A 19,724-nucleotide genomic window follows, 5' to 3' on the forward strand; every position below is an offset into this window, starting at 1 on the left:
AGTCCTGAAAAACGGCTGATTTTATGACACTTTTACAGCGAAAACAGCTAAACAGGCAGCCTGCTCAACATCACACCTCTGCTGGTGAACACTCTCATGGTCTTAGACCAACGAGAAATGACCCCAATCTGATACGTGGTCACAGTCTCCCTTCCTGCTCTAGTTACGACTCTAACAAAAAGTGTTGCCGCAAAACACAGAACAGCAGTTTACATTAAACCCAAGTTTTTCATTTAATTTAGCAACAGAATGAAATATGATGATACGCTACGTTCCAAAAGGATTCCGATCATTTCCTCCTCAAGTCCTTTGGTGCTTTATTTCATCAAATAAATCAGACGAACGCTTCTCCAACACTTTTATTGATCAACGATCAACTTAGGCTTACATGATTACAAGTATACAAGAAATCACTTAAAGTGTGACCAGTGAAGATGCTTCCTCTCTTCCCTTCCTCTGCCTCCCTCACGAGGCTGCAGCCAAACTATTAAACACCCGTGAAACTCGGATTTAGTCTCTGAATCTCACCGACTATCACAAGAATATTTCAACCCTTCTGCTGTACTGTCAACCCAATATGGGTCCTTACACATCATTTAGGAAAGCACAGGCGCCTTTTCGTCGGGGAGTTAATGTTAACTGCAGTCAACTGTTTGTGTTACTCTGTGGTCAGAGAGGAGGGAGGGACATACAGAGGAGAGGAAAAGGCATCATTACAGCTGTTCCTTATTTTTCATCCACACATATGGCACTCATTGAAACACTCATGTATAGACAATAACAGGCACGTGCATGCACGCAGGTCGTCCTTCTCGCTCCGCCCTGCAGGCCGGGGTGAGTCGTCCTCTCTGTTATCTTACACGACTTTACAACCGTTGAGTTGCTCTCAATACATCTCAATACATCTCCATCATGGCACAAATGTAAAACTCTAAATCTATAGATCTTTCTCTTAAAAGTCTTTGCTGCGTTAAAAAGTGTTTTTCGAAAGGCTGGTTTCACAACACTGGACTGGGCGACCACCAACGTGACGCTTCAGCTGAAAGGGAGACGCTTTTATCTTGGACTGCTTAGAAATTGATTTATGAAGCTACTCAGGCGGACTCTGAGATCAGTTATCTGATGGAGTGTGAACGGAGTGTAAGCAGCAGAATGGTGTGCACTACCCGGCTGAGTTTTTACCTCGAGGTGCATCGTTGAGAAATCAGTGAAGCTAGTTTGAGGAGAAAAGTCGACATTTAAAAAAGGAAAAATGTGCAGGCTGGACTAACAAAAGTGCTGCTGTGGCCCTGAAACACCAACATGTGGCTCAGGTGTCAGCCCAACATCTGGTTGATGTGATTTATCAGCTCTGATTCTGTACATAATACTATATCATTCATAAATATATTTTTATTGCACACACTGCTATAAACATTTCACTGTTTAACAGAAATAAACTGATATTTAATTAAGTATCAATTTACCTTTTTTCTTTTTTAAACTCTTGAGAATGTTAGCTGGCACTTTGGACAAACAGCTGCTGGACGAGGTTGACACGTGGAGTGCTCCCGGTTTGCTAACCAGGCAGAGGGTTTGTCAAAATGATTAAAATGAAACATTCGGAGTCGTGACGCCGTGGATGAAGGCCTTTGCCCAGAAGAACGCCTTTTGCTCACTTATACAAGCTTAAATCATCGATGACGTAATAAACATACGGTATCTGCATGGGGTCCACCCAGGGTAGTGAAGCCAGCCTTTAAACAGTATGTGTTGGGTATCATGGGTGAAGTTCGTCTGCAGGAAGCCGGCAGCACCGTCGACTGTGTGAAAAAAAGCACAGCCGCAGTCCTCTCCACACCTCGGGTTAATGTGCAGCGTCCAGTCAGTCCAGTGTGGTGCAACCGTAAGGCAGCTTTGTCTCGCTGTGCCCTGTAATGCACAGGTGGATGAGGCCACTAAGGAGTGTGTAAATCACAATCAAAGAAATGCGTGCTGAGGCGGGAACTGCGCGGAAACGTTAACGGGAGGTGAAGTGAGCTGGACGCCTGTGGAGCCAACGGACCGTTTAGCAAGTCCACACCTGAGGGAGACGGGAAAAGACACAGTAAGACAGGAGACGCGCACAGGGATACATCGGCTTTCAGAATGAAAAAAGAAATATTTCTAATAATCTAGTTTTGAAAACGCACAAGATGCTGGTATAAGCAGAAAAAGGTGACAAGGTGAACCGCTGATGCAGCGGGTGGGTTGAGCTCAGATTTAAGGGTGGGGGCGATCTGTCGTACCTTGACGGTGCTGTCGACAGCTCCGGAGAAGAGGCGCCCTCTGGAAACGGCGAGCGCTGTTACACTGCCCTGGTGTCTCAGCAGAGTCTGGGTGCAGATCATGTTGTCCATGCTCCACACCTACAACACACAAACGCAGCGCTGCTGTCATGTCTGGCCCTGCACAGCGTGACTCGTAGGATGAGATGATGGGATGGTGTCGTCAGGAATTCCCGGGACAGCGCTGAGTGAGGTGCAACCTGACAGCGTCAGACGGACCAAAGCAGAACGTCCCACAGATGCTCTGTTGGATTTAGGTCAGGTGAGTGTGGGGGCCAGTGGTGTCAAGAACACCCGCCCACTACTAAACCGACCACAGACGACTCAGATTAAAAATAAATAAAAAGTCTACAACCATCTGTGATCTCATCTGATCCTGTTAATCAATGATCTGCACACATCCTAAAATAAAAATCAAGTTAGAAACTACTGACAACAGTGTGAACTATCCCACCACCACCATGTCCGTCACAGCCCGTCACCCTTTACAACATCCTGTTTCCACACCAGGCAATCTCGTTTCCTTTCATGTGAACTCACTCAGGCTCCGCCCATCCCGATCACAGCCTTGTATATATTTATTACATCGTTATTAACATCTTTGGGATGAAAATGTGTTTTTCTGAGCGGCAGCTGTTGTATCATGTAGGGGGCGTCGCTGACAGGGACGCTCATCAGCTGAGCACAGGGTTAAGATGGTTGTGTCCACTTTCATTTTTTGACTTAAGCTAAACAAACGGATACGAGAGTGGGAGGAAAATATGTGACAAGATGTCAAACTACTGTAATTCTGTAATGACACCATGCACTAAAATGTATTTGAGTGGAATGCATCCAGCTTGACACACACACACACACACACACACACACACACACACACACACACACACACACACACACACACACACACACACACACACACACACAGGACTCACCCTGAGGGAGCGGTCATAGGAAGCGCTGAACACTTTGGTCTGGTCGGGGGTGGAGATGACGGCCAGAGCGTAAACTGTCCCCACGTGACCCGTCAAGGTCCGCACCTGCTCTTTAGACTCAATATCCCACACCTGGAGAGGACACACAAACATCACCATTACCACCATCCTTCCTCCTGCATCATCATCACAAACACACACAGAAAACAGCTTTGTAGCAATTTCCCCAGCTGGACTGCTTCAGGTCATGTCAGACAGACTTGCTAAGGCTTTGTGGTTGTAATCTGAACATCCACAGAAAAACCTTTGCAACTATGAGATCAGTGCGTCCAACGGGATCAGTGACACGGGCTTAGCCACTGCCAAGAACGACAGAGGAAATGAAACTGTGCCTTACGTGGATGAGGTTTTCATAGGTGCCGCAGACGATGTGGTGGTTGGTGACAGCAATGGAGTAGACGCTGCCCCCACTGGTCTGCAGGACATGAACACACTCCAGAGAGCGGATGTCCCAAATCTGACACGCACAGACAGAAAGCAGTTTAGTGGAGAAAAAAGGAGCGCGAGGGAACGTCCTTGACCCGAGGGGAACGAACACAGCGCGCAGACACGCACGCTCGGTTATCAGCAGTGGAAAAAGTGAGTTACTCAGCAGCTGGAAGCCATCAATTCTCATCCCCACTGAATCACACGGTTTAACTGGCCAATTACAACACAGCACTGAAAACATTTAGGAAGCTGTAACCACAGCATTTCATAGATGAATCTGATCATTCATAAGTTATGAAAAACATGAAATTTGTTGTGTAGTCAATGAGTCACAGTGTACAGCACAACAGGGCTGACAGGAGAGCAGAGGAACATGCAGGAGGTCTTCTCAATCCTCTATTTAAACTTAGAGCACAGTTAACTAAGCATTAACAGAACACTGCTGTATAATCTCTTTACAAACATCTGGCTAACAGGAAACAGGATCACCGATTCAAACGTGTCTGGCTACCTGCTGAATATTGCACTCATTCTCCCGTCATCTCTGATTTGATCTCCACTCCTCCCCCTTGTGGAAACATGCTGCCTTTATGCCATTAGAGGCCAATTGCCCCCCCTGCCTGTTATAGATTTAGATGTTTTCAAAAGCTCTCAAATAAAATGAAGAGAAATACAGTGAAAACATGAGGACAGGTGACGAGAACTGTAGAAAACAAGTCTGAAATGTCACTTCAAGCCCAGCCTTTCCCACCACGTCGACTCACTTTAACTAATTATTGTGAAACGTAAAACATGAATCTGCCTCAATGCTCCAGAGTCACAGTAAACATTTACCCATTACAGACTCATAAATATCTTCAATGTTGTGCTTCTAGGACTTATTAAATACAACGTGAGCATAAAGAGCTGAGCCAGGACTGAGTTTGTCGAACCGATTCCCCTGCAGTTAATAAGGAGAGTGTGTTTACATTGTGATGCCACACAAAGGGTCTTTTTTTCATACTGTCCCACAAAAATAATACCATCGAATGATTCCAATTAAACAAACTATATCCAGGGATCAAACAGACCTTTGGGGACTTTGCATCCAGTCTGTGTCAAATGTATGAAGCTGCTAAAATATTTAAAAGCTTAACCGTCACCGAATGCTGCCAACATGTGTCAGAACAGTTTCTGCGGGAAACCGTCTCTAAATGGCTCCTCCAGTTAAAGCGATGGCTAGAGACCAGCTGCTCGCTCACAGGCGTCACATAACAGAGCGCCGTCATTCTTCCACAGACTGTCCTTCGTTCCTACAACCAGTCCCTCTCGCTTTGCTCTCTGTTCTCCCTTCGATGTCCCTGAGGTAGTCATTAGTGGCCAACTGCAGCAAGACAGTGAGACGTGAGCATACACAAACACACAGCATGAAACGAGCCCAGACACACACACACACAGGCATTCCAAGTACTTTGAACAGTGAGGAAGTGAATGAAGCCGACGCACAAACCTTTGTCAGTGCTGAGAACATAACTGAGGGGATACACTCATGGATGCAGCTGTAACTGCACACGGGGGCTCAGTACTCCCACCAACACCCAGAGATGACAGAACACAAAGCTGGAGACCCTGACCTAGCCCAACACACTAGCAGCAGTGCCTGCATTAAAACCGAAATGTATGTTTGGCTGTTCGTCCAGCTCTGCGTGTCCATCTTCCTCCGGATGTTTTTTTATTTTTACACATTGGCTCCAAAATGATCGACCACCAGCTTCCAAACCCTACTCAAATATTTTTTGTTGTTGTTTGTTCTTTTTCTTTGCAGCCAGTAAAAGAAAGAAAATGTTTAATACAGCCAGTGGCCGAGGTCGTCTTTAGTTCCTGGGCACCTGTGTGTTTTGCCCTTTGTTGTCGTTTCCCAGCTGATTTTGTTCCTTTTGGGTTTATTTTTCTTTTCTTCCCGTCTTGCTTTGTGCATTTCAGTTTGTTTTGTTTTTTGCAAATAAGCAAAGGACAGAGAGCTGACAATATTATCATTCCTGTAGTTTATGTTCGTAAGGTTCTGTCCATCTAAAACGTGAATAAAAGAAACAAAAACAAACACTGGACTTCTCCGAGCAGTCAGAAATGAATCAGGCACAACGTTCAACATCAAAAACTATTTTCTCTGTTCAGGAGTTCAAGTAAATAACTGGAATTTGGCGTCTTAGTCAAAACAAAGTAAAGCATGTTAAGACTGTGTAAGTGTTTGTGAATTAATGGGTAACAACAATAATTATATTTTAGCATGAAAAACATCATTTTGATTAAAGAATAATTTTGCTGGTGGAATAAAAAATGATTTTGTTTATTACCATTGCTGTTTTGGGCAGCTGTGAAATAAACCTCACATTGTGTGGAGGTTGAATAAACGTGTTCGTACGCATCAAATTTAAACAAAACTTAGAGATGTTTAACATAACAGCACAAAGGAATCCAGATCCAGGAATCCTTCTGGCTCCAAGGACTCAGTTTGTGCGTAAAGTGGAAATATGCAGTCTCATGATGCTTTTTTATTTTGTTTGAATCATTTATAGCTGCTGAGTTATGATCGGACATAAGTAGGTAAACATTGCTCTTTCTTACCTTGATGGTCTGATACGAGCCGCTGTACAGGTGGTTCTGGGAGGCCACCAGCGCTCGAACCCAGTGATTGAGTCCTGTCAGCTCCTTCTTCAGCTTCAGCTCAGTGCCCACGATGTCCCAAACCTACACACACGACAAGAAAATCCACTGAACTAACAGAGGAGGAAAAAAGTACTGGATCCAAAGAGAACAGTCAATAAAATTACAAAAATACCAGATGGTGAAAAAATATTAAACGTTTGGTAAAACATTTGTTTACTAGAGTAAAACATGGACATTTTAAATACTGGACTCATTTTCAGCTTCACCTTCATCAACATACCACAAAAAGCTAGTTTGTCACACTCACACACGCAAACAGCTGAGCTGAGGCAGATAAAAGGACTTGAAACACAGCAGCAAGTCCATCTCTGAATGGCTCAAAACAAATATCAAACCCCCCAAAATGAAGGTTTTAGAGTTAAAATCACATCAGACTGAACTGCTTCATGACCTTAAACAGGCGTTCATGCTGGAAATCCCCCCAATGTGGCTGAACTGAAACACTCTGCACAGAAGAGAGGCTCAAAATTCCTCCGCAGTCATATGAAGACAAATATCAGAAACGCATGATTGTCACAACCACTTCTGACATTTAGAAGAGAAAAGACTTTTTCACATTGTCCCAGGAAGTTTATATAACTGTGTTTAATTTAATAAATGAAATCTTCTTTTAAAAGCAGCATTTTTTATTTACGCTGGTCAACTTTTTCTAACGCTAAAAGTCATCTGATGACCTGAAACATGTTTAAAAACAAAAAAACAAGAAATCAGAAATTTAAACAGCAGAGGTGGAAACATTCAAGTGTGATCTGTCACTGAACTGATGTTGAGAAAGGCTGAGTGAAGGGGGTTGGAGCGGGGGGAGGGAAAGCCTCAAGTAGGGAAAGTCCCTTTTGTGGGAGCACTGACATCACCGACATACAGCACCAATGCATCCTCTTCTTCTCTGTCACTAAAGGCTACAGTCCAAGTTTATTCATTTTTCACATTGTCATATTCTTTGCAGATGTCAGCTGTGCAGGATTTGGGCAAATCCGTCTACTTCTACAGATTTGAAAAACATAAAATAACCCAACATACACTGTGTGAAATATGCTGCACATAACAGTACCTTGATGGCCTTGAGGGAGCCGCTGAACAACATGTTGTGGGAGGAGACCAGTGTGCATACGGGGTTGTCATGGGCACGGATAGTATTGACTTTCTGGAGCGTCTGAATGTCCCACACCTACGCAAGATGCACAGTTGGAGGGGAAATGCATGATGCAAATAAATGAGCTTCTCGACGTATGAAAACATTCCATCGTGAAATTTTATAAGCTTGGTCCTAAAAGAGGGAGGACGCAGAGACTTACAATGATGGTGCAATCTGCAGAGCCACTGTATAGCCTGTTACTATGGGGAGGAAAAAAAATACAACTGAGTCATCCTGAGATTCCTGCAGCTGATAGAGATCCAATGATTACAACATGTGTGCATGTGTGAATTATGTTACCCTTGGATACACAGAGCCAGCACGATGCCATCATGACCCTCCAGGGTTTTCTGACATTTGTAGGTGGTGCAGGTGTCCCACACCTTAGAGGAAGAGAAGCCGTCACTTAGTATTTCTGTGCATAACAACAACTCTACAATTCCTACTTTCTACAAAACAGGGTTATATGTGGAAGTTGTCTGAATCTCTTTGGAAACAGGAGTGAGGAGGCAAAAATAGCACGTATACAAAAACGGGGAAATGAGTGTAGCCATTACCTTAATCGTCTTATCAGAAGAGCCAGAGAAGAGCAGGTCTCCAGTGGAGTAGACACAGAGACACCAGACGGGACCCTGGTGGCCCACAAATGTCCCCTTACACTTGAAGATCTGCTGGGGGTCGTATGCTACACACAGGCAGAAAGACGGCATAGAGTGGATTTGCATTTTTCACTGGAGAAACACAGTGCGAGGAAAATAACTGAAACAAGAGGTTAAGAACTGAAAGGTGGATAAAGAAAAGGGAAATGGAAAAGCGTGAGCGGGGGGAGGAGGGCAATCCTGAGAGTTGGCAGAGCTACAATTTGAATTTCAGGTTAAACCTTTCACAGATTTTCACCCAATGCTGAGAGAGGAGAAGAGTAAAGGCTAACAGACACTTACAGCCCAGGATTCCCATGTTGAGCCTGGCGTTGATGTGGGACAACTCATCCTGGAGGGACAAAGTAAGTATTTGTAGGCTTCTTAGTCACATAAACTCCAGTTCACTCACTCTCTCACACACACACACACACACACACACACACACACACTTACGTTAAGCATGGAGGCATCTCTACGAAACTCCATCAGGTCTTCGCTGAGCTTGCTCTGGTTCTCATCCAGCACATCTGAAACACACGCAGACACACAAGGTCTTTAAGACGATGAGAAAAACTTTAAGCAGCACAACTAAATGTTTACTATGATTATTCATTACAGATTGGTGCTGCGGCTGCAGTGATGCGGACGCTGCACCGGTCTGTGGTGGTGAAGAGAGAGCTGAGTGTAAAAGCGAAGCTCTCAGTTTACCGGTCGATCTACGTCCCTGCCCTCACCTATGGCCACGAGCTGTGGGTAGTGACTGAAAGAATGAGATCGCGGATACAAACAGCAGAAATGAGCTTCCTTCGAAGGGTGGCTGGCCTCTCCCTTAGAGATAGGGCGAGAAGTTCGGCCATCCGGGAGGGGCTCAGAGTAGAGCCGCTGCTCCTCCACATTGAAAGGAGCCAGTTGAGGTGGTTCGGGCATCTGACAAGGATGCCCCCTGCGTGAGGTGTTCCACCGGGAGGAGGCCCCGGGGCAGACCCAAGACAAGCTGGAGAGATTATATCTCTCGGCTGGCCTGGGAACGCCTTGGTGTTCCCCGGATAAGCTGGAGGAGGTGGCTGGGGAGAGGGAGGTCTGGGGTTCTCTGTTTAGGCTGCTGCCCCCGCGACCCGGCCCCGGATAAAGCGGAAGAAGATGGATGGATGGATATTAATTACCCAGGTTATGTGTCTCTTTTTATTTTAAGTCTGTGCTGCATTTTGCAAATCATGAAGTGCTACTTTCTTACATAGTTTCTCCATTACAGAGCATAGCATAAGGCAGCATTTGAGAGGGTTTCCTACTAGCTCCTGAAGGAGCAGTTACCTGTAGCAGCACGCCGACTGATTTAGTAGTTTTTAAATCTGTAGCCTTCAACCCTACCCACACAGTTAAGAGACAACACGCATAAGGAGATGCACGTGATGCAGATTCTTAAAAGGCTCCAATTTTAACTCACACATGGATAACACTCCATCATATCCAAGATCATCTCCATTCCCCATACCCCCCTTTCCTTTCCGGCCCAAAAACAAACCCGATAAACCTGCACTTCTTCTGTCAGCAAGTAACTACAGCTGTTAATGGTTTGCTGTTATACATTGCAAGTGGTGGATGTTTATATTTATACAAACATGTTGGGGACACAGACCCATGATGGTGCAATGAGTCGCCACTGGCAGCCATTCAAAAGAAAGTAAACATCATAGGGAGACGAGCTAAGACGGCTTCAGACGGAGGATGAACTAAGATGCTGCACATAGGGCTGGGCCATATTATACCGTTCACTGTAATACTGGTACAATGTTAGGCAACGATAAGAAAATGAAACATCGCGATAGAATTTGGGTAAAACGCGCATGCGCAGTGACGAAAAAGCACGGTGGTAACAGAGAATGAGAAGGAGGAAAGCAGATTGTTGAGTGAAATGGATGAACCAGAATTAGTTTGTAAAAATGTTGCAACTATGAAGTTTAACATCCAGGCATCCATGAAAACAGAATTCATTACATTTAACGGTGTAAGAAGTTAGCAGGAAGCTAGCGGAAGTTAGCTCACTAGTTACCTAAGCATGATATAGCATGTTCTGACTGAGAAAATTCTGAAAAAAATCAAACGTACAGCTCTGCTGTCACTTCCAACATAAATGAAGACAGGAAACTAAACAGCAGTGACGTTTGCAGGGTTACTGAAGTTGGGCTACCTGGTATCCGGTCGCTAAGTCTGACGTCACTAGCCGTGTCTGGGCCTAAACTCCGCTGCAGGTCCATATATCAAACGATCACTATGGCATTACTGAGAGTTGAAAAACTGTCTAAAGTCTTTCATCTTTAATAAAATGATCAGCGTTCTGCTCTACCAGGCGTAACAATTGAGTTTAACATCCAGGCACCCATGAAAACGGAATTTATGACATTTAACGGAGTTAGAAGTTAGCAGGGAGTTAGCTCGCTAGCTTCTATCTAAATACAATATAGCATGTCCTGACTGCGGGGTTTTGGAAACAAATTAAAACGTACAGCTCTGTTATCACTTCCAGCATAAATGAAGACAGAAAACTAAACAGCAGTGACGTTTGTAGGGTTACTGAAGTTGGGCTAGCTGCTATATAATGATGTGCTACGTGACCGCTAGCGACACAGCTATGTTAGCATAATATAAACAAGCTAACTTTTTTTCCACTCGATAAAAGTTAACGTGAGTGTTCTCGGTGGTCAGGAACAAATGTAATCACATGGCAGGATGCTGTAAAAGGACCAAACTTCAGCCAGGAGAACAACTGAGATAATCCATCCACAATACGAGGTTAGTCATTCATATACTGCTGCATGGGCTGGGCTGTAGTTACATCCTAAGGTTTTAAAAACTGAGCTTAAATAAATGATTAGCGGTAATAAAAGCCGAGGGAGGTCAACAGTGATCGCTGACTGTTTTAGGAGCTTTTTGAGATTAAATAGAAGAAAATACAAAACATTAAACATGTTAACAACACAAAAGCCACATTAAACCCGGAAGTAGAATTCGTCACGTCATCACTTAATGACCGGATATAATGATGTGCTACAGGTCGCTAGCGACACAGCTGTGTTAGCATAAACACAGTGAAGCTGGAGGATGAACACTAACACTTTTCCCCTCGATGAAAGTTAACGTGAAGGTTCTTCATGGTTAGAGACAAATGCAATCGCATGGCAGGATGCTGTAAACGGACCAAACTTAAGTCAGGAGAACAACTGAGATAATCCATCCACAATATGAGGTTAGGCATTAATATACTGCAACAACATGGGAATAGAGCCGCTGTGATAGAATACAGCATTAATGACTCGATGGTACAGAAGTGGAGGAAGCAAGAAGAATGAGTTGAATAAAGTTTGATTTATCTGACTGCTTTGTGCCTTATAATCCCGTGCACCTTATGGTCCGAGAAATACATATTTGACTTTTTTATTTGGCACACTGCAGTTTAATGTTGCAAAGCACCTCTTTTTTAACTTCAGTGGATATTATGGTTATGCTCAGGATATGTCAGCACATGTCTACTGGAAATGCCTTTTGGTTAAACCTTCAGCAAGGAATTTGCATTTGCACTGTTACATTTTTATAAAGCTTTAATGCACATAAAAAAACAGCTGCTTGTTTAAGTGAAAATAAATGGATGGGTTTTTTGTGCTAGTAATGTTGTGGAGTTGTATTTTGTCTCGCATCAATTATATCGTCAGTTATATCGTTATCGCAAATTTTCAAATATATATCGTGATAAATATTTTTGCACACATGTATGGTATAAGACGAATACAAATTATTTTGAACAAAGCTCCTCTAAGAAGAGCTCAAGAATAAAAGGAGAACTAAAAATAATCCTAACAGGTCCATGCGACTTTGGAAACTGGCCTGACCAAAATAAAACTATTTACCAACAACTACAGTTCCACTTAAAGCCTTATTAAGTAACTTAACTAAGTCGGAACTTCCCTTCAGTCTGTGAAACATCCAGAGGAAGTATGAGCCAATATCTTCTTACTGAATCTAATTTGATGGCTCCTAGAGTCGATAACAACAAAACGCACATCTTGGTATTCAGTACATGTTGTGCTGATAATATACTGAATACTCAAATAAGCTGAAGTGTGAAGACATGTCTGATCTATCCATGATATTAGTCTGAGAGTCTGTACTTGTCTTTCACATGCACTGCTTTGCTGAATACTTGGGCAAAGTGAACTATTTAAAACACATTCTTTATATAAGCTGTATACCTGAGGTACCACAGCACCTGTTTCTTGACAGCTATACAGCATCACTGAGCCACATACAAGCAGCCCACCTGCTCACTGAAGCTCAACTACATCTTCTTCCAAGCATATAAATATGCAAATGATGTTGCTGAATGTTAGAAAAAGAGAACTGATTCTTAGTTCTGCTTTTCTGTCATCTCACCAAATTTGAGCTCCAGGTTTTTCTCTAGCTGATCCAACTTCTCAGATAATTTCCCCAACATGGAGCGTAGGAAGGCGATGTCTTGGTCCTTCTGAGCCAGAGTGAGCTGCATCTCATGGAATCTAAGCAGGTAAAAGTCAGACGTCACATTAGGACCGATGGGGAGGTTAACAGAAACGGTTCAGCACAACAAAAGTCTGTTTATCTGAGCTCACCTGTCGTCAGTCTGCTGGAGAAACTCCTTGAGGCCCTCAAATTTACAGACCTCCAGGTGTGTTTCATATGTGTCCTGGTTGCCTATGAATGTGCAGCTGTTGGCAAGGAGACAAGATGCAGATTACTGACAAGTAAAACAGAGCAAATATGAATACAGTAAAGTAACAGTGCCAATGGAAAAAGCAAGAAATAATTTCATAGAATGAACAAAATATGCTGGAGAAAGGTGAAAATAAGACATCAAAGCGCTGTTTTAGGATTACCCATATTTGGAGTGTGGACATTTGATGTGTTCGCATTCTTTGAGGTGAGCCTCCAGGTTCATGGTGAGCAACGGCGGGCAGGAGGGGTTGTTTGGGCATCGCACGGGCCTGTAGTCACAGCTGGCCTCATGTTCTCTGCAAACAGATGTTGGGACGATGAAAGCAGAAAATGTTTTTTAACAGGATACAAACAGACCATACAGCTCTTTGTTTCACTTTAGATTTCAGGAATGTTTCCTTACTTGCGTGTAGATAGTTTGATTGTGAACGGGCAGCCCAGCGGGTCCACCTCGTAGGCTCCAGGTTTCCCGGCCACTGAGGTGTTGGAGGCCGTGGCGCCGGCCGCGCTGCTGCCTACAGCCCTGCAGCCGTATTTACAGTGGATGAAGAGCTCTCCAATCTGCTCGGCTACTGCAATGTTGTTCACCACAACCGTTAACTTAGCTGCATCCACAGGGCACTTATCTGCAAGGAGCACAAATATTAATTAGGTAGGGTTAAAATCGAGTAAACTTCAAAATTGTACTGCAATAAATGTCTGTTACACATTTTTTAGGGTTACCTGAAGTCAAGGCACATCGTCTGCAGAAAGTGTGCTGCAGAAAGAGGAAGTTAGAGTTAGTTTAGTTTTACTTTGCTTTAAAACATCTGGATATTTGGTGAGCCCTGACAGTCACACATGCATGTAACAAAGAGTGGCAGCTTTTCTGATTTACTGCAACACTAGCAGAAATTGTTGGCCACCAGGGATTTACAGCCACTTCTACTAGTGCATTTAGAATAACCTAGAATATTGTGGAAATGCGTTTGTTTTTTTAGTACGTCATTAAAAAGGGCAAACAGGTCTATTTTCATTCCAATTCACATTAGTCAGAAATCCAGTAACTGGATGTGCCCTGTATGATCCCCTTTCTCAAGCAGTCCTTTGTCATCACTATTTTATTTATTTGACAGCTGGATATCAACAGCATGTCAGTTTTAGCACTTTTTCAGAGTCACAATCAAACCTTTAGGAAACCGAGCACAACTGTGATGAAATTTGTTGGAGGTTTTTACAAGCAGTTGGACAAACTATGGAAAAAAAGAGGAACAACTTTCAAAGCACAGGCAGACGGACAGAAAGAAAAAGATTACAAATTAAAAGAAGACTCACCCCACACGTGGTGATGACGGGGTCCTTGAAGACGTTGCAACACAGCTGGCAGCAAAGTTTGACTGAAGGCTGCTCAGCAAAGACCTGCGGCTCCTGCTCACAAACATAAACTTGTGTTAATTCACTCAACTCCAAAACTGTGCTCTGTGTGTCTGTGTAGATCTCTGAATGTACTGCAAGGCATCTGTTTATATTTGCTTCCATATATGTAGAGTAAATATAAGTGCCGGCTGCCATACCGTGTCCTCCTCCTCTTCGTGCAGAGAGAAAGTGGAGCGCAAGGACATGTTGGACTCGGAATGGAGAGATCGGACTGAGATGGCCGAATCTGACCTCCGAGGAGTACCGATGGGAGGCTGAGGAAGGGAAAAGAAGCAGCGAGGAAGAAGAGTTCATAAACAAATCCCACACTAACGGTATCACAGCAAATCCTCATGCGTGCAAATATGAAAAAGATGCAGAGCATGAAAACATTTCATGTTTTAGTCCAATAAATGATCACTTTGACTACGTTATCATGAACTGGATGTTGAGTTGATGTGTGCTTACCATTCCATCGTCGTCATCACGGGGGGAGTAGGTCAGAGTGCTCGAGGAGGAAGGAGTCCGTCTGTGCTGCTTGTAAGTGCTGGAGCCTTCTGCTGAAAAAAGAAGGGGAATACTCAGAGGAAAGAACACTACAGACATCAAGCAAACACGCAGTGGTGTGTTAATTATGTGTCACCTTTAGCTCCAGCAGCTGAGAAAGTTGGAGCAAACGAGGCCTCCATCCTGCTCTGCAGTGAAGAAAGATGCACAGACGGAATAGCTCAGAGTCAAAGTTTCCGTTTATTTTAAAATAAAACAAAAGCTGTGATGGGAATACATTGCAGATCACGAGTACAATGAGCAATAGTGTACAATGAATACTAATCCTGCTACATGATTCAAATTTCTGCAAGTGTCTCTCACCCCGTTGCCAGAGTCTGCTGAGGGGCTGGAGGGGCTGCTGGGGATGGTTGCTGTGCTAGCTATCGCTGCTCCTCCGGAGTATCGGTTGTAACGAGGAGTCTTACCACTGCTCATAACCCAAAGCACACACTCAGAATATGTGAGGAAAGACTATCAGGTAGCTGGACTGCTAGGCCTAGGAAGAGGTAAAAGGACAAGGAGGGTATTAGCGTGACACATACTGTAAAAACGATATCAGTTGGTATGGTTATTTCCCTCCGACCAGAACTACAGAAGTCCGAGTAAAAAGAGCTTAAGCAAGTAATGCTTGCTTTAAGTTAGAGTTATGTTTTAACACAGAACAAAAATTAAAAATAAAAGCCACATGCCCACAGTTGGCTCGAGGGATGTCAGCAACTGCCAGAAGCTGCAGCACAGCTTTAATCTACACGAGAGGCAACGCAGTGAAAAAGAAACGACACAGTGGAGTTACTGTTGTTAAGGCGACGTTTGACCTACTTTACTGGCCTCAAGCACAACAACACAATCAAACATAATTATTTCAATTCACAGAAAAGATGACGTTTATGAAGAAGTTTTATGTTTTAGTCTGTTGAATCCGACTATCCAGAAAACCCAGAGCACAAATCCAGCAATAACAGGAAGTTCAAAGTTCAGTCATTCGTTAATTAATTTGTTAAATTAAAAACAAAAAAAGTTCTGTTTCCTCTCTGCTAGTACTGTGTAGTTTGTCTCATTCACAAATATACACACAAAAAACTCCTCAGGTACCCCCAGACTGAAATCTGAGGCCCAGCTGATCTGAGAGGATAGAAAGTAATGTGATTTTTTTTAATGTCATTACAGGATTTCCTGTCTTTCTGTGAACAAACCGTGGCCTCGTGCTGCTTTACAAGAAAGCTTTTCAGTTTTGGGACGGTTCAGAACTGAAGTAACAACATGGACTACTGAGAATGAGAAATATTATTATTTAGTTACTGAACTGACAACAAATTAAGAAATTCAGACTGTTTTGATTTGTCTAATGCCTAAACAGAACATGTTCTGAGTCAGTGCATTAAATGTTTGTAGTTTTTGGACTGTTGGTCAGGCAAAAGAAGACATCTGAAGACTGATTTTCAGACCATTAAAAAAAGTAGATGTCAGCTTGAAGTGGACTTATGCTCATTTCCCCCCCTCCGTTTGACACACCTTTCTGCTGACTGTGCTTTGTGGCTGAGATGACCATATTAGGAAATTTGCTCCAATGACATAATACAGAGCCAAGAGCAGAAAAAACTGAAGCTGGAGCTTTAGTTTCCCAAGGATTTCTTGCATATATCCCATCTTTATTTCATAGGAGCATCCAATTTTGTAATTATTTATATCTTCTTCTTTTGGCCACAGCCAGCTCACCCTATCCATTGCAACCTCCTCTGTAAATGGACTGATTCTTATATAGCACTTTTCTACTCTCCCGGAGTGCTCAAAGTGCTCATGCCTCATTCACCTAATCACACCCACTCATACAAGCACTTCCAAACACAAGTGCAACTAATAAATATTCACACACATTCACACTCCGATGAACGCATCGGAGGGCAATCTTGCCCAAGGATATTTGGCATGCAGAGTGGGGAAGCCAGGAATCGAACCACCAACCTATCAAGCTGATCTGCTCTACCGCCTGAGCCACAGCCAACCCTGTCACATCAACCCTCTCCATGTCCTTCTCGTGACATCCATGAACCTGCTCTGAACTCCTTGTTATGCTTCCAACTGGCAGCTCAATCTTGATGATCATTTCCCCAATATATCCACTATCCCTCCTCTTCACATGTCCAAACCATAAGATAAGATAAGATAAGATAAGATAAGATAAGATAAGATAACCTTTATTAGTCCCACACGTGGGAAATTTGTTTTGTCATCTCAGTAAGGCAAGGCTAACTTAATCTCCAAATTGCTAACCTAAGCTGCCACTCTGATACACTCATTTCTAATCCTGTCCATCCTGCTCACTCTCAATAAAAATCCTAACATCTTCATTTCTGCCACCTTCAGCCCAGACTGTCTTTTATCTTTTATCAAACCAGCCTTCACAGCAGTTGCTCTACCATGTTGTAAACCTTCCCTTCCACTCTTGCTATCATTGTGCGAATGCCGTGAGGCGCTGTGAGACCCGGTGGTCAAGGTTCAATCCTACCTGTGGATGTTGCCGCACGTCTTCAACGCTTGCACACACTCCACTTTCTTGACACTGTTCACTGTACCCTTTCAAATAATGCAGTTTTCAGCAAAGACTTCAGCTTCTGCACAGTGTTTGCAGATAGTTCTCCTTCTTCTGCTGTTTTCAGATTCTACTACACGGCATTCACACAGCATTTTCGAAGGAAATGCAACTTTTTCTATTTGCTGTCTGTCTTACATATTAAGACAGAAAAAAATAAGGTAAAACATAATAGGTCGTGTTTATTGACAAAGTGAAATAATTCTAAGTCTTTTAACTGGGAGAGTAAAGCTGCATCAGCCAGCAGCAGATCAGCAGAGGAAGTTCAAAATTCTACAAATTGTAGATTCATCTCGGATGTTTGCCTCGCAAGAGTGCTCATTCACACACAAACACACATATACACTGTGTATATGTACATATTGATAGAAAGTACACATGCAGATAGTTAGCAAACAATAGCATATCTCTAATCCTTCTACCTTGTTAAAAGTAGTGCTCCTCCAAAGATATACACCGAGTCCAACTTATTCGTGTGCTAAACTTGTGAAACTGTGCTCAACATCTGCAAACCGTCAAACCAAGGGGAGGAGTGAGGGAGACATAGAGAGGGAGCAAAACAAGCACAATGGGGAGAGGGGGGGCGAGACAGCCAAAAAAACCAGTGACCCGGACAACTAGCTAATGATGCAAACGGAAAGGTATGCGGTCCGTGGGCTGCACAGTCTGCCAGTGAACCTATTCCGGAGCTGTACTCGCTGTCATAAGCCCGGAGATTCCCGTAAAAAAAGGGGGGCGGAACACGAACACACACACACACACAACGGAACAAAGTTAAAGACAGCTAGCTGGCTAAATGCTTAAACGCGGAATATATAAGCGAATAGGCGTAAAGCGCGAGTTTCCTACTATAAAAGAAAGCGGTCTACAACCGTGTCTGCCTGCAGTCATGTTGTCAACAACCATGTAAACTGCGACAATTGCTAACCTTAAGTATCTTCTTTGCTAGCTTAACTTAGCTTATGTTACATTTTCATTAGCAATCACTGCGACTAACAGTCTGTGGCAGGAAAAACTAAAAACAGCGGTCGAATAATCCGCTTTATTTTGTATTCAGCAAGAACATGATTACAAAAAAGTCGTTTTGGCTTAGTTTTGCACACTTACCATTATATCTGTTTAACAACAGCGCAGCTACAATTTTCTAGACGAATTCTGAAATCTTCCTCTTTGCCTCACATACACACAGCTCAAGATACCGCAGTGTGTTCTGGGACATGTAGTCGAACTCGTAACGCGTTCTCTTCATCAGTATATTTTTCTCCGCTGTTAGACTATACCACCCACAATGCACCTCGCGGACCTGCCATTGGACTTGATGCTGTCAGTAAAATTCCGCAAACCAACTGGGAAGTGCGTTATTCCCAAGTAAATCCACAGTCTGACGAGTTCAGCCTCCGTATTGGTTCCTGACCGACACGGACACGGAGCGGCCACCATCACGTTATACGTGCAGGGCACGTGGATGGTGGTCTGATGCGGAGAGGTGTTGAAGTGTAAAATAATGTTACAAATGCTGTGATTTCTCGGGAAATGGCGACATTTGGAACACATGAGCTTATTTCCATCATATTGCGCCACTCTCATAGACAACTTATTCCCAAATGACACGGAAATACTACTACTACTGATAAATTATATCAGCCAGCATCTTCGAGTGTTTACAGTTTATGATAGAAAGAATCAGATTAATAAACTGGACTGAAAGAAAAAAACACATACACACGTTTAATGACACAGAACTGGACAATATTAGACAATAATATGAATAACACCGGGCGTTATAAAAAGGAACCTTATGGCATCAGAATATAGTTTCTCCCAGTAACTATGACAATGTTTTGTATTTCATATATTGTGTAGAAATTATGTGTAACTAGAAGTATATTTATTCTTGTAATTCAGGTTTATATAAATAAGGAAGGGCAGCATGGTGGCATTGTGGTGTGCAATGTTGCCTCACATCAAGAACATTCAATTCCACCATCAGGCTGGAGTTTTTCTGTGTTTGCCTGGGTTCTCTCTGGGTACTCTGGCTTCCTCCCACAGTCCAGTTAAATAGAGTTAGTGGGGATAGGTTAACTGGAAACTGAAAATTGCCCATAGGTGTGAATGTGTGTGCGAATGGCTGTGTCTATGTGTTAGCATGCCTCTCGCCCTGAGAAAGCTGGGATAGGTTCCAGCTCCCTGAGTTCTGCGACCCTGAAAAGGATGAGCGGAAGAGAATGGATGGAT

General features: G+C 43.3%; 1 protein-coding gene across 3 annotated transcripts; it reads right to left on the minus strand.

Moving 5' to 3' along the window:
- Positions 1 to 344: 344 nt before the first annotated feature.
- traf7 (TNF receptor-associated factor 7) lies at positions 345 to 18,750 on the minus strand. Of its 3 annotated transcripts, none has more exons than XM_023154042.3 (22): positions 18,597 to 18,750; positions 15,221 to 15,395; positions 14,994 to 15,045; positions 14,819 to 14,907; positions 14,509 to 14,625; positions 14,270 to 14,362; positions 13,679 to 13,712; positions 13,359 to 13,581; positions 13,117 to 13,251; positions 12,853 to 12,948; positions 12,638 to 12,759; positions 8,666 to 8,739; positions 8,513 to 8,561; positions 8,129 to 8,256; positions 7,872 to 7,954; positions 7,732 to 7,771; positions 7,488 to 7,604; positions 6,335 to 6,457; positions 3,639 to 3,758; positions 3,242 to 3,373; positions 2,268 to 2,387; positions 345 to 2,062 (listed from the first exon to the last, which is right to left on the minus strand). In XM_023154042.3, the coding sequence occupies exons 2-22, from the start codon at positions 15,332 to 15,334 to the stop codon at positions 2,048 to 2,050; spliced, it is 2,076 nt and encodes a 691-aa protein (XP_023009810.1). In that variant the 5' UTR covers positions 15,335 to 15,395; positions 18,597 to 18,750; the 3' UTR covers positions 345 to 2,047. The 3 variants fall into 3 exon arrangements, with proteins under 3 accessions (XP_023009810.1, XP_004570399.1, XP_004570400.1); XM_004570342.3 differs by having other exon boundaries at positions 14,819 to 14,910; XM_004570343.3 differs by lacking the exon at positions 18,597 to 18,750 and adding an exon at positions 17,912 to 18,001 and having other exon boundaries at positions 14,819 to 14,910.
- Positions 18,751 to 19,724: the final 974 nt, after the last annotated feature.

The sequence above is a fragment of the Maylandia zebra genome, linkage group LG4, assembly GCF_041146795.1.
Source record: "Maylandia zebra isolate NMK-2024a linkage group LG4, Mzebra_GT3a, whole genome shotgun sequence".
Lineage (NCBI taxonomy): Eukaryota > Metazoa > Chordata > Actinopteri > Cichliformes > Cichlidae > Maylandia > Maylandia zebra.

Excerpts from the sequence above, each read along its gene's own strand:
- traf7 (XM_004570342.3), bottom strand. The coding sequence starts at position 15,334 with ATGAGCAGTGGTAAGACTCCTCGTTACAACCGATACTCCGGAGGAGCA. Across the intron at positions 14,911-14,993 it reads CTCAGCTGCTGGAGCTAAAG|CAGAAGGCTCCAGCACTTAC; the intron begins GTGACACATAAT and ends TTCTTTTTTCAG. Across the intron at positions 7,955-8,128 it reads CTTCTGATAAGACGATTAAG|GTGTGGGACACCTGCACCAC; the intron begins GTAATGGCTACA and ends TCTTCCTCTAAG.